We start from the raw sequence: 14,773 nt of genomic DNA on the forward strand, positions 1-14,773 counted from the left end.
ATCAGCATACTCGAATTATCTTTAGTAGACATGAGAGCCCTCTGTCGGAAAAAAAAGTTCCATTTTCGAACACAGTGATATTTAAAGTGGTTTAAATATTTTTTTTTTATTTTCTATTTTCTAATTTGAAAGAAACAGATGGAATAGATTTTTGTATGAATATGGGGTATTAGAGGTTTGTGCTAATCTGTCTTTGTGCTTCCAACAGCAAATGTAGAAGAACATCTCTTCAAAGTGTCAAAGGCTGGGGTCTCACTCTACGGGTCCTAGGATACTAATAAAAGTAAACACCAAAACCCTTTCTTTTAAATTAAGAAAAAAAAAAATAATAATTCCTTAGAGTTTATTATTTTGGTTTTTATCTCATACTTGTTAAGTTCATCTCCTTCGAGTAAAACAAGCATTTTTTTTTAAACAAGAATATTAAAAAGCATGACAAATACATATAATAAAACTCAAAAAAGCATGCATGCCCTGGCTGAAAGATGTTATATGTATAGCTTTTTGTAAACGGTGTTTAATAGCTGCGTTCCTTTTTAAATATTTATCTACTGCTTAGTACTTGAAGCTGCTTTGAACTACTTTTTCAGTATAGCAAAAGTAGTTCAAAGTAGTTTTAAGTACTAAGCAGTAGATAAATATTTCCAAAGGAACGCAGCTAATATAAACAAGAACATTATCAAACTTCTTTCCTTAAAAGCTATATCTATTTCAAATAAGAAAAACCCTCGTGGGGCGCCACCTAGCGTGAAAATAAAAATCTGCAAAAATTGGGGGTTAATTTTTCTAATCAGGGACTTGATTCGCGCAAAACCTTTAAATAACGAACGCCCTAACGTATGTAATGAATTCCATTTATAGGACCAAAAATAACGGTTCCTCTCATACAGACATTTTAGAAAAGTTTAATTTCCTCAAAAACACTCGAAAGAATTTTGATGAGAAAAAAAATTGGAATAACTTTTTGGAGAACGCCCAGCTTTTGATGAAAAGAGTTTTTTTTTTCGAAAATCATTATTAATGGTACTTTGCATAGAACCGTTATTTTTCTTTTTTTTTAATTTCTGACTTTTTTCCAAACCGCTTGTTAAATATTAATTTATTATTTACATAAAAGCTTTTTTTATATTAATATGAATTAAATTATTACATATATTAATATGAATCAAAAACTAAATTTTCAAAAAATAAAGTTTTGGATTTTTTAAAAATATTGAAATCTCTTTTAAAATTCAAATTGTCGATAACGGGGCATTGAAATTTTTTAAAATTTTCATTTAATGGCATTCCAGTTTTATTTTAATCTACCTCAATTAAAAACTTTGTTTTTTAATTATGTAATTTCATGATACCAAAATGTATATACAAATCACATCTAATCTGGCTTTGAGACATCAAATTCAATGTGCATCATCTAATTTCTTTCCATTTAAAATATAATAATTGATTTGTTTTGGTTTTGAATTTACGTACATACATGCTAATAATAATAATTTAAACTAACAAAACAAAAACAATGATGGAGGATCAAAACAAATTAGGCACAATTATTTTAAAATGTATAATAAATATGACAAAGTGCTGTCATTAAAGTAAAACAAGGCTTAAATATTCAATTCGCACGCAGAACCATCTCAATTTAAGATACTTTACACAGAGAGAGAACGACTAATTCGCTGAATGAATTTTGATTTCATCATTCATTGCCGCATAATATTTGTTTTGTTTCATTTTTTTTTTTACAATGCAACAAAATGTTGTCTTGATTAAACTAATCCAATGCAATATTATGTATCAAATTATGGGGATGTATATTTGGGTACATTCGTACTCTTATGAACAGTGAATCAAAAAAAACGATGTCATTCTATTTCGACATACTTAGTTCCAAAATAAGATATGAATTTTTTTTTAACATTTGATTTATTAATACATTTAACTGGTCTTTGTATTTATACGATTTTTTAAACAAAAACGAATAATAAAATGCACGACTAGATCGCACGAACTTGTCTTTGAGTTCAAGTTGCTAGAATTCTTAAAAATAATTAAAAACAAAATTGATAAAAATGTAATAAAAATAGAATTAAAAAAAAGTAGAACATAAAATTCGTTCTTCAAGGGAAAGAAATAGAAAGACTGAGGTCTGCGGGGCTTGTAAAAATGACAGATCATTAACTCCAGTATTTAGAATGTGAAATAGTGTGAATATAGTCTCTTCATAACGCAAGACTCTCGTTTTGTAACCCCCTGAAAACCATATAAAGCCGCAATTTAAAGCTGTCAGACGTTTGAATGCATATATTATATATATTATAATAACTTATAAGAATGCATAAGGCTATAAAACTGTAAACCTACTCATATTTTGGTTATACATATGTACCTCCACTTCAAAAATGTTGAGCTGTGGGCTCTTAAACTATAGTTTAAGGTATGAATTTATGACTGATTACTTATTTTTAATTAAGTTTTTTTTCAAAAATTTATTTAGAAAAAATTAATTAAAAACGGCTCCACCGGTTTTTTTTCGTAAAAATGCATCTTAACACTTTGTTGCCCGAAGCATTTTTTTTTTTTTCTTAACTTTTGTTCTAGTAATAACATTTATAAATACCAGAGACCAGAAATAACAGTCAACCTTTATTTTCAATCGGTTTCTCTCTGAGAGTTACCACATTACTTTAAATAGTTTCGGTTAAGGTTTGAGATTTATTTTTTAAAAATCAAAAATAAAGGTTATCGGTTGAGATTTATTTTTTATTTTTTTAAATATCTCTCAATGGTTGAGATTTAAAAAAAATAAAATGCACGACTGGGTCGCACGAACTTGCTCTTAGAGTTCAAGTTGCTTAAATATTTAAGACTTTTTATATAGAAACTTGGGAAGTGTAGGTAAATAAAAAAAAAAAAAAAAAAACAAAACAAAACAAAAATTCATTTTTCAAAAAAATAAAACAATATCTGAAATCAAATCGCCCCACAAAACAAGTATGCAATTTTATTTGATATATTAAGGTGCATTTTTAGAAAAAAAATTTTCAAAATCGTTAGAGCCGTTTTTTAAAAAACTAATTTTTTATAAATAATTTTTTGAAAAAAAAGTTTAAAAATAAAACTGGTATGCCATTTTGAAGAAATAACTAATCAACATCTAAAAACAAAATTTCAAAAAAATATAATGTCCCGTTTTCGAAAATTTGATTTTTCAAAAAAAAAATCCAAAAATTATTTTTTTCAAAATTTTATTTTTCTTCAAAAGATAGATCTTGTTTAAAAACTAACATTTGAATTTTTTTAACAAAATCGTTGGAGCCGTTTTCGTGAAATTAAACTTTTCCGAAATTTTTGTATGACAGGTACCGTTATTTTTGGTCCAAAAAAATTAATTCCAAAAACCCCTCTGGAGAGTCTCCAAAAACTGGTACATAGCAAGTTTGAAGTCAATCGGTCCATCCGTTTAGGCTCTAGTTCCTTATACAGACAGACAGACAGACTGACAGACAGACGGACTTCCGGTACCCACTTTTTTCGCATTGTCTATCATCGTAATGTCATGGAAAAATGTTATCTCAACTTTTTTTTTTGTACGAATGCATAACTTGATATATTATAGTACCTATATCGCAAGTAAAAAATAAATGGAAAAGGTCAACCTTTAACCGTTTTCGCTGAAAATAAATCAAAAATGGTCAATTCAAAGGAAAATGTCGAATATGTAAAGAATGTCTTTATATTGCAAAAATAAATATGAAAAGGATGTTTTTTTCTAAGTTTATGTATTAAATAATGTATGAACTAAATAGACTCTCAAAGTTCTTTAGACCCAAGATTATATCTCTTTTCGTTTAAAGTAAAATCTAAAGACGAAAATGTGTTTTCCACTGTGATTTGAGTCGCTGGGACGACGAGCACAACCAATGCAATTTCGAATATTTCAGGAGACCGATGTTTTAATATCTAGGTCAAAGCGTTCAGCTTCCAGAAGCGTTTTCGCCCGCCCAACTTCAAACGGCTATATCTCTGAAAGGTAGCGGGGACTCTAACCTACATTTAGGTACAACTCCCATCCCTGTAGGTGCACGCGTTCTCAAACCGGGAGAACTTTAAGGTCAAACAAAAGTTAAGCCCGATTCTGAAAAAAATAGGCATGATGTGGCGGTTTAACATGGAATATGATTTTTTTTTAAATCTGACAATGTGCAAAGCGTAGGCGCATGACACAAGCTATCATTTGGCATTACTCCCAAAAACTGCTCTCAAGCGGTTTAGCTTCCAGGAGCGTTCAAATATTCGGGGATTTTCCCCAACTTTCAAACGCGATTTTCTCGGGATTTTGAATAAAAATCCAAAAACCCGATTATACGACTATCGGGTAGCTGAGAATATAAGCTTTCATATGGCACCACTCCCATGTCTCTAGGAATTGATACATTTGCAGATGAGATTTATTTTTTTCTCTCAGTGATAAATCTTACTGGTTGACCGAAACATAAAAAAATACAGAATAAAGGTTTCTCTCAGACCTTGACCGAAATTTTTCTTTTTTTAAAATAAAGGTTATTTTATGACCTTTATTGAAAATGGCGACAAATAAGAGTTATTAAGGAACCTTTCAAAAGGTTGAGATTTATTTCTGATTTCTGATAAATACATATTAGGATTTACAAAGTTAAGTTAAATTAAAATGAATTTGTATGAAAAAAATCAGTGGAGGCGTAAATTATTCTTTTTTTTTAAATCTCTTAATTTTTGAAAAATAAAATTAAAAATAACTAATGCAACAATTTCGAAAAAAAAAATACCTACCCGTTTTCGAAATTTTATTTAAATGATAAATTTTTAGCCTCGTTGTATTTATTTGATTGGCATCACTTCAACTCAAGACTTTATCCTTTCTTTGACCTAAATCCATTCTTTATCGTCGATGACGCGAGCAAAGTGTGTATGCTCCTATTTTTTCGCAAATAAGATTTTGATGTAACTACTTAAACCAGGAATTCTCACTTTATTCATAAAGAGAATTATTCATGATTAAGATATCATGAATTTTATTTTTACTCTCCTGTAAAATCTGGTAAAATGAAGTTACACACTTTGCGCGAGTGACCGACCGATGATATGTAGTTTTGATATTTACCTTGTCAAATGTCAAAAATCCTTACAATTAAATCAATTACTTTTCCCGGAGACCTGTGTCCCATCGGATTAGATTTGATCTACCTTAAGGCCACAAATGCAAATTTTGGTAGTCTTCATGCATTTGGTGTAACGCAGGTGGCACTTACATCCCTACTTGCCTGAAAATAGAGCTGTAGCATATCGTATGTATTCGTTACTAAAATGCGGGTATTCACTTCAGTAACGAGTAACGAAACGTTACTTTCTAAACAGTATCGTTACTCGTATGTTTCGTTACTGGGTACTGAAGTAACGAAACATACGAAACGTACGAGATACGAAACATACGAGTAACGACGCGATTCCAGTTTCAATACTAAATCCGATGTAAGAGATACGAAATGAAGTGATACACTCAATTTGTCGCATTTCGCATCTCTTGTCGGCATCGTAACCATAGTCAGAATTCTAACTGCAGATAATTATCTGGAGTTTACTTTTGTCTCGATTAAAACAGTAGTGCCATGGTTCAATAAAATCATTGTGTTATCGATAATTTATACAGAAATATCAAAATAGACGTTTTTGTATTTTCTCTATTTGGCCGAAATATGTATATCCACGACGCAACTTATCTGTTTATGGCCTTGGTGTTAATGGTATTCATATTTAGCTTAAGAATGTACAAAAGTTTTTTGGTTTTTTAAAAAATTAATTTATTTTCGGTGCAAAATTTTCAACACAAAAAAAAAGCAGAGAAAACGAGGTTTAAAAATCACTCTCAATAGAAAAAATAAATGAAAAATTATTCGACATGGTTGTATTGAAGTGTTAATATTTCGAGATCTGTGCGTTGCACTTTTGAAATAAAGGTCTCTAAAGAATTGTGATAAGATTACTGAAAGAATACAAACAAAAAATTACCAAAGTTTTGTCTAAAAATTTGGAAAAAAATCAAAAAAGTTTCCACGTTTGATTAAAAAAAAAACGAAAAAAATTCAATATAGCTACCTTTAAACTCTTATTACATGAGAACGCCGCAACTAATTTTAATGTTTATGACCTTAAAATGTAGCTTACATTATAGAAATTGTTTTTGGTTTTTTTCAAAAAAAAAATTTTACACCCTTATACCAATGTACAAATCATACTTAAAATACCAAACATACAAAACGTATCAAATACATGAAATATACGAAATGTACGAAACACACGAAGCATGCGAAAGTAACGAAAGTAACGAAACATGCGAATCACACGAAACATACGAAATATGCGAAAAATGCGAAACATACGAAAGTAACGAGTAACGATATTATTGATGCGGGTACTAGTATCAAAAGTAACGTATACATGCGGGTTCTCATTTTGTCGTTACTTTTACAGCCCTACCTGAAAACTTAAAATTGATCTTAATAATACAAAGATATTATATCCCCAGCTTTTAAATTCGTGTCATTATCGTCACGTTTTTTATAATCTTGTTAAACTGAAATAAAATGTTTAAACAAAAATATTATTAAAATTAGACAAAAGCTAAATTTGTCGCTGATGACTATTTTGAAAATAATCGTGACGTAAATATATTTGCGTAAATATTGATTGATAAGATATTTATTTCTTAAATTAAATAAAATTTTTAAAGCAATTGGTACTAAATTGTTTTTGTTTTTTATCAAAAGTTTTCAAAGTTTGTACCATAAACTTCTTTGATTCACTGTACATTTTATTTATTTAATTTTGCTGAAATGAATTTCATAGTTTGTTTTTTTTTTTTTTTGCACGATTGCAAGTGTACTTGGGTTCTTATTGTGTTTGTGTGGTTTTTATTGGTGTTCTCCAAAACAGAAACAGTGCCAAAAGTGTTCACGTAGCTAGAGCGTGCCCGACCCGTCACCACATCATAATATACCGGCAATATACGAGTATATAGATACAATTTTATCTAAATAAAAAAGCTACATATTACAGCTGTTGAAAGTGACTCTTTGGGTGCTCTTAAATTTTTCAAAAAGTACCACGTATAACTTTGTGTATGGCGAGTTTTTTTTTTTTTTTCCTGCCAATTTCCCCATACCGACATCATACGATAATGATACGATGCGATGCTTTTTCCTTTCCCGCTCTTTTATCAAATAAGAGAGTGACTCTGGCTAAGTTTATGGTTGGATTACGTTGCCATTGCCATCGAAGTCGTCCGATGCCGGCACAAGCGCTGTCAAGTCAATATGTCTGTTCTGTTTTCTCTGCACTCTGACTTGGCTTTTAACTTGTGAGTGAGTTCTGCCGAGAGAAAATAAATCTTCAAGTTTTAACAGCTTTAGCGGACGGACATCAGCTGTTTATTTTGGTAACCGCGTGTTTTTTGATTCTTCTTGGCTATACGTTGTTGAAGCTGGGTAAGAAGAATCGCCAACAGACAGATGATGAAATTGGCACTTATGTACGTGGTAAGTTGCAGAAGCTTGAGGGAAGAAGGTACAAACATAATGTAGGTATGGCATGATTTAAGGAGTAGTGCCAGGTGCGCTCGATATTTCTTTATATATATAGTTGTAATGTCATGGTTATATGTTTTGTTTGTACTTTATAGTTTCTAAAAAAAAAAAAAAACACGAGAACTAGTCAAGCCATTGACCTACAGAGTAAACCATCACGCCATGTCTCAATTTGATTTTTTTTTTTTTTGTGGGCGGACGGTAAACTTGTGGTGTAGTAAGAGTATTGTTTTTTTTGGGGGAACGAATGCTATTGTTGTATTTCGGAAATAAAATTTAATGATTTTTTTTTTTTTTTGATGATTATTTGGCAATGGTAATTGATCTACATTCTTAGCTCTGATTGTTTGAATATGTTTGTTTATTGTTCTTTTTTGTTGTAAAGTTAAATTGATATTTTTTTTTGGCAAATAAGGTAAACCATATTTAGTCATAACGTGTTTTTTTATTGCAATTTTTAGTCAATTTTAGAATTGTGAAAACATACATTTTAGCTTGCTATTACTTTAACTTCAACACAAAAATTTAAAAAAAAAATGATTGGAAATCAAAGTAGTTTGATCAATTCTGGAATTCCACAGGGCAGTCGCTAAGGTCCTTTGCTTTTTATTTCGTTTTTTTTACAGATTTACCATTTGTTTTTGTGACTGTAGAACTCTTAACAGTTGCAGCTTTAACACCGATTAATATAAAGTTATGTTTTATAAAAGAAAACTTTCTTTTAATTTGTTCTCAGTGTCACATTTAATCGCAAACTCGAATTTATTGAACATATTGATCCCATATTCATAGACACTATCTAAGTCGCTTCTAAGACAAACTATAGTTTATACTTTTTAAAATACATTCGAAAAACCCCAGTCTAAATAAACTGAAGTCTAAAAATGACTATGAATTTGTCTCATTAACTCTATTACTACACTCCGTTTCAACTGAATAAGCACACAAATTTTCAAAGGTATTTTGTCCATTTTTTCCTAAGATTAAGCTTTCATGTAACATTTGATGATGTTTATCGTTAGCTTGTGATGTTGAGAAACCAAATCAGAAAGAATAATTCTCAAAGTGCCGCTATTTTTTTTCGTGTTCTCTTACAAAGCGTCCCATATGGAAAAATGCAGTTTTTTTTTGCGTCAACTGAATAGACACACGGTCTTTAAAGGTCAATATCTTCGTTATTTGTGAGAGTTTTGAGGTGATTGGCATACCAAATGAAAGGTTGAAATGTTCTTATTGAGATTTTGTTATTTAATTAAAATTAAAAAAAAAAATAGTAGATTAAAAGCTTTGAATACTGTCGACAGATCTAAAATTAATTTGTTAACGGAACAAGTACTGACCGGGTCTGCTATAGCTACCAAAATTGATCGGAGTTTTAGTGTGTTGCCTATTCGTACCTCAAAAATAAAAGTTCGTACAGGAAAAATATGAATTAAGGTAAAAAACGGCAAAAATAGCAGTTAATCGACGAGAAATTTTGAGATCTGCCTCCAATTCATTTGACTCTGGGGCAAAAATCAAACAAAAAGCTGGTGTTTCTGCAATTGTTTCAACACTCCGCAGAGTAATTAACAGCACGGATCATTTTAACCCATTAAAAGTCCAAAAGAAACCAACTTTAAACAAGCAACAAAAAGGTATTCGTTTAGAATTTTCTAGACTCCATATGAGCTGGAAAAATGAGTGACGCAAAGTGGTTTTTTTCATTTGAAAAAGGTCAATTTTGATGGCCCCGATGACTTCAATTATGAATCCATCAAAATTGACCTTTTTCAAATGAAAAAAACCACTTTGCGTCACTCATTTTTCCAGCTCATATGGAGTCTAGAAAATTCTAAACGAATACCTTTTTGTTGCTTGTTTAAAGTTGGTTTCTTTTGGACTTTTAATGGGTTAAAATGATCCGTGCTGTTAATTACTCTGCGGAGTGTTGAAACAATTGCAGAAACACCAGCTTTTTGTTTGATTTTTGCCCCAGAGTCAAATGAATTGGAGGCAGATCTCAAAATTTCTCGTCGATTAACTGCTATTTTTGCCGTTTTTTACCTTAATTCATATTTTTCCTGTACGAACTTTTATTTTTGAGGTACGAATAGGCAACACACTAAAACTCCGATCAATTTTGGTAGCTATAGCAGACCCGGTCAGTACTTGTTCCGTTAACAAATTAATTTTAGATCTGTCGACAGTATTCAAAGCTTTTAATCTACTACTTTTTTTTTTAATTTTAATTAAATAACAAAATCTCAATAAGAACATTTCAACCTTTCATTTGGTATGCCAATCACCTCAAAACTCTCACAAATAACGAAGATATTGACCTTTAAAGACCGTGTGTCTATTCAGTTGACGCAAAAAAAAACTGCATTTTTCCATATGGGACGCTTTGTAAGAGAACACGAAAAAAAATAGCGGCACTTTGAGAATTATTCTTTCTAATTTGGTTTCTCAACATCACAAGCTAACGATAAACATCATCAAATGTTACATGAAAGCTTAACCTTAGGAAAAAATGGACAAAATACCATTGAAAATTTGTGTGCTTATTCAGTTGAAACGGAGTGTATAATGAAGCCAATTCAATACTTGGGTGGAAAAAGAGAGGTGTCGAAACGTTTTTCCGATAACTATATCCAATTAGGTATATATCAACCCAGAAATTCTGTATCGGTAAAACGAATAAACGTTTTCGTTCGTGCGAACGCACATAGGGGTATTTGACCCAAAAAGGTGATCAAAATTATTTGTTTGTATTTTTAAATGAAAAAGGTTCTTAAAAAGTGTAATTCATATACAAATACTTAGCATATTTTGCAATTTTTATAATTTGTATATTGTCATAACAAAAAAGTTACACATACGACACAGTGACCCGCAGTTAGGACGCAAACAAAATGCATAAGTAAAACAAATTTATAGCTGACTAAACAATGCAATAAATGTCAAAATTTTACATATGGGATGCTAAGATTTCGAAGCACTTAAGCGAAAATGGGTTAACTATTCTTAAACCACTAACCCATGCAGAAAAGAAATCATAAAACAAAATGGCTGAAGTTGGCGGAACTTTTTACTTTTAATTTGCGAAAATTATGTAGTTCCAAGTTTTAAGGTACCAAGGGCTACTGTATTACTTTTATTTTAATTTTTCTTTTTTAGCTTTTGTGAAAAAAAAACAATTTGATCTCTCACCTTAAATGATCAAAATTAAAGAAAAGAAACTTACTTAGTTGAACAAAAATTAAGTTTTAAATAAAATCAATATCTTTATATATTTATAAAGTTAAAAAAAAACTCTTTCAAATAAAAAAATCATGTGTGCAATTAACACGTGGTAGAAGTGAAACCTTAAAAAATCATTTTTCTTGCAAAAAAAAAAAATAAAATAGAAAAAATCTACCTATTTTTATTCTATCACCTTCAAATCCATGTTTTTTATATGACAACCTAGATAAATTTTATATTATCTGAAAGCTTGTTGTCTTAGCTCAAAATATATACATATATCGATCAGGTCTATGAGACATCTACAAAAAGAGCTAGAATTTTTTGAACTCGATCAATTTCCATAAAAAAAAAAAGCGAAAAAACACGTATTTTTATCTTCGTACGCTATTAAATGCATTTTTTACCTAACAACCTAGAAAAAATCTACCTATTTTTATTCTATCACCTTTAAATCCATGTTTTTTATATGACAACCTATATAAATTTTACACCATCTGAAAGCTTATTGTCTTAGCTCAAAATATATATATCGATCAAGCCTATGAGACATCTACAAAAAGAGCTAGAATTTTTTAAACTCGATGAAATTTCATCCAAAAAGCAAAAAAAAAACATTTATTTTTATGTTCTCATGCTATTAAATCAATATTTTTGTTTGACAACCTATAAAAAATTTTATACCATGTGAAAGCTTATTGTTTCATCTTGTATAACGATATCTTATTTCAAAGATGTCTACAATAGAAGTTAGAATTTTTTAAGGTTTAAGGTTTTGAGGTATTTTTAATTTTTTTTCAATTTAGGATTGTGTAACTTGTAGAGCACGTAACGTTATGTGTGATATATCAAATAAAAGGTTATGTTATCAGCATGCGTATTAAAGTTAAATCAAATTTGTATGTGCACTAGATCAAAAGATATAACGTGTGTTGGAAAAGAACATCTTTTTACCGTTATCTCCGAATTTTGAATATGAAATTAATTGAAATTTTGTACAATTATAATTTATTTAATAACTTATTCACAGTACAAATTTCATTCATCTATCTACTAAAACAAAAAATGAATCTTGCTTGCAAATAGAAATTATCTACAACTTTTACGCGAAATTGAAATTGTACTCAGAACGATTTTTGTTTGTCCTTTCGAAATAAACAAGCCCTACAAAAACTTTCTTGCAGCAAAATTAAATAATTCTGCTCCCGATTTGGAATCTCATTTGTATTATTTTTGTGTTTCGCTATTTTTATTGCCAACTCCTATAAATCCTGATGACAAATGTCACCCAAATGAATTGCTTACATTTTCTTTAAATTTGTTTTCTATAAATTTTGTCAAATAAAAAATATTTAACAGAATTTAGACATTAAATTATTTTACACATATTTAGCTTCCAAAGAGCCTCTTAGGAATGTTTAGCAATTTTGTTTTAATAATACCATGAGGTCATATTTTTTTATTTTAACAAATAAACAAATTTTCTGTTCAGAATTCTTCCACTGTTAACAATTGATTTTAAATTTTTCAGCATTTTAAACATTCAATAAAACATCTTAAAAAACAGACTAAAACATGATTTTTAAATTTGCACTAATTGTACTGGACATGTACCTGTACTCGTATTATATTTTCAAAAATATTTCAAACCTTAACTGAAATTGTTGTTTCATTTCTTGATTATATTCCCTTCTATTTTTCCAAAATCCACATCATTTTAAGAGTTTTTGAAATTTTATTTGAATCCTTCAAAATTTAAGAGAAATTCTCTTAGTCCCTTAAATTTTCTCAAAATTGAAAAAAAAAATCCTCTCATTTCCCAAGACTCGGCTAACTTTATTTGCATTGTTTATATTTTATCCTTGTTTATTATTGTTGTATTTTGATAGGAAAATTTCAATTCATTTGGAAGCTTTTTCCTTCAGTATACTTTTTCCAATCAAACTGTTAAGAACAATCTAAACGCAAAATTACAACTTTGTACAGCAAAAAAATTAAAACGAAAGCAAGTTTTCGAACAAAGAAGAAAGTAATTTTAAAAAACAAAACCTAGTTTGCTTTATATTTTCTTTGTGATTCACAACATTGTTTATAATAAAAACATTTTTAAGACGTAAATGAGTGTTTTCTCAAAATCAAATCTATATGCAAAAAAATGACTGTAACACAAACAACCTCAGTAACAACCGAAGGCAAAATTTTAAGGTGCGTGCTAAAAAATCAAATAAAAAAAAAAAAAACATTCAAGTTTTCCCACATTCGAATGAACATCTAAAGATTGTTTTTCATTTTAAAAATAATTTAAAAATTTTTATTTAAATTTGTTGATGAAATTAATTTTCTTATGTCACGTGGATATTGAAAGATGCGCACGTGTACAAAAAGAACGCAGTTTAGTGTGCTCAGAAGTGGGATAAATAATAATGTGTGTTACTAGGGCTTCTTGATAAAACCACAGACAGGATTCAAGTTTCAAAGAAAAGAAAACATATTTTATTTTTGTTGGATTAAATTTTATTGATTTATCCTGCGAAGAAGAAATACAAAAGTATACTTAAAACTGACTCAAGTTTTGCTGTCGTCATCCTTCTTAGGCTGGTTTTGTCACCCCCTATTCACTATTTGTTTGAATGAAGATAAACATAACCTTGCGGGGGTGAAAAATGTTGTCCTTCCCTTGAGTCTCCTAAAAAAGAACTTGGCATTATTGTTTTATATAAATTTCAAAGCCTCCTCCATTTTTCAAGGCATGTTTACATGAGTACATAGGCCGCAACTGTTGATTTTTTTTTTTGTTGAATCCATTTAAGTCTGCTGTTGGTAATTAAAATTGTTGTTTGTATATTATGAACACATGAAGGCGGGCCGGCATTTTGTTGATCCTTTTAATTAGCTTCTTGTTTTTTTAGTGACAGTGGGTAATGCGTTTATTGATTTGCCAAACACAAGAACACATACATAAATTCTATGGTCTTGAAAAAAAATACACAAGGATAATTTATGTGTCAGTCTTAAGTTGTATTTCAGAGACAATATATTCACAGTACAAGGATATATGGAAAAACTGAGTGCATGTGAACTTGCGTAGTTATTGTGAAATTAATTATATTTTTTTTTTTCGTCTTCTATTCTTCTTTCAATCATCATATTGAATCTGTGTCAATTTTAATTGAAATATACATTTCGAAGATATTGCGCACTTTGATTTGCAAAAGGACTGTCAATATCATCATCATCGTCAGAATTCATTTTGCATAGGTAAGAGTGAAAACATAAAGAATCATCATCGAGTGTCTGAATGGTAAAAGTTATTTATAAAATTCCATTGTGTGTTGGTTTCTTTTCAATATTTTGGATTATTTTGATTGAATTCATTTAGATTTATGTTATTCAAATGACAACGTTTTAATAGTGTTTGTTCTATATTGATACAAAAAGAAAAACATTTGAATAAGGACTTCTTCAGAAAAAGGATAGAATAATGTTTTCTTTTCTTTTTTTTTTCTGTTTTGTTGGTATAAATACATTTTTGTTTGAGAATCAGTTTACACATATTTTGTTTTTTTTTTATTTTTTGTGTGTGATGTTAACATATTATTTTTGGTATATCCTTTGTTTCGTTTTGAACCTTTGACCTTATGTAATTGATACGAGTAAATGGAATTTTTTTAGACGAATTTAATTCTTCTGGAAAGTTTATTCTTTAAAGGTCTTTTATACTTGAGTGGGTTCCTTTTTCATTAAATTTCAATTGAATGTTAGAAAAAGATTTTTTTTAAGCATGAAGTTTAGTTAAATTTATTTAAGCTACAATAAATGAATTAAATTCAGTGTTTGAAATTTGCATCCAGTTGTTTTAAGATATTTCTTTAAAAAAAAAGAAATTGGAACTTTTAATTCGGTCAATGTAATTGTCAATTGACTGCTTC

General features: G+C 29.4%; 1 protein-coding gene across 3 annotated transcripts in view; it reads left to right on the forward strand.

The window, feature by feature from the left end:
* The window catches only part of LOC129917166 (acyl-CoA Delta-9 desaturase-like), a 70,558-nt gene that overhangs the window by 43,763 nt on the left and 12,022 nt on the right, over window positions 1-14,773 (forward strand). Inside the window, exon 1 of one of the 3 annotated variants that reach the window (XM_055997550.1) lies at window positions 12,927-13,049. The exons of the other annotated variants lie outside the window; for them this stretch is intronic. Coding sequence (XP_055853525.1) covers window positions 13,000-13,049 — 50 coding nt within the window. The 5' untranslated portion in view covers window positions 12,927-12,999. Of the gene's footprint in view, window positions 1-12,926; window positions 13,050-14,773 lie in introns of those variants that run through there. 3 annotated transcript variants of the gene reach the window in all.

The sequence above is a fragment of the Episyrphus balteatus genome, chromosome 3 (genome assembly GCF_945859705.1).
Source record: "Episyrphus balteatus chromosome 3, idEpiBalt1.1, whole genome shotgun sequence".
Taxonomy (NCBI): domain Eukaryota; kingdom Metazoa; phylum Arthropoda; class Insecta; order Diptera; family Syrphidae; genus Episyrphus; species Episyrphus balteatus.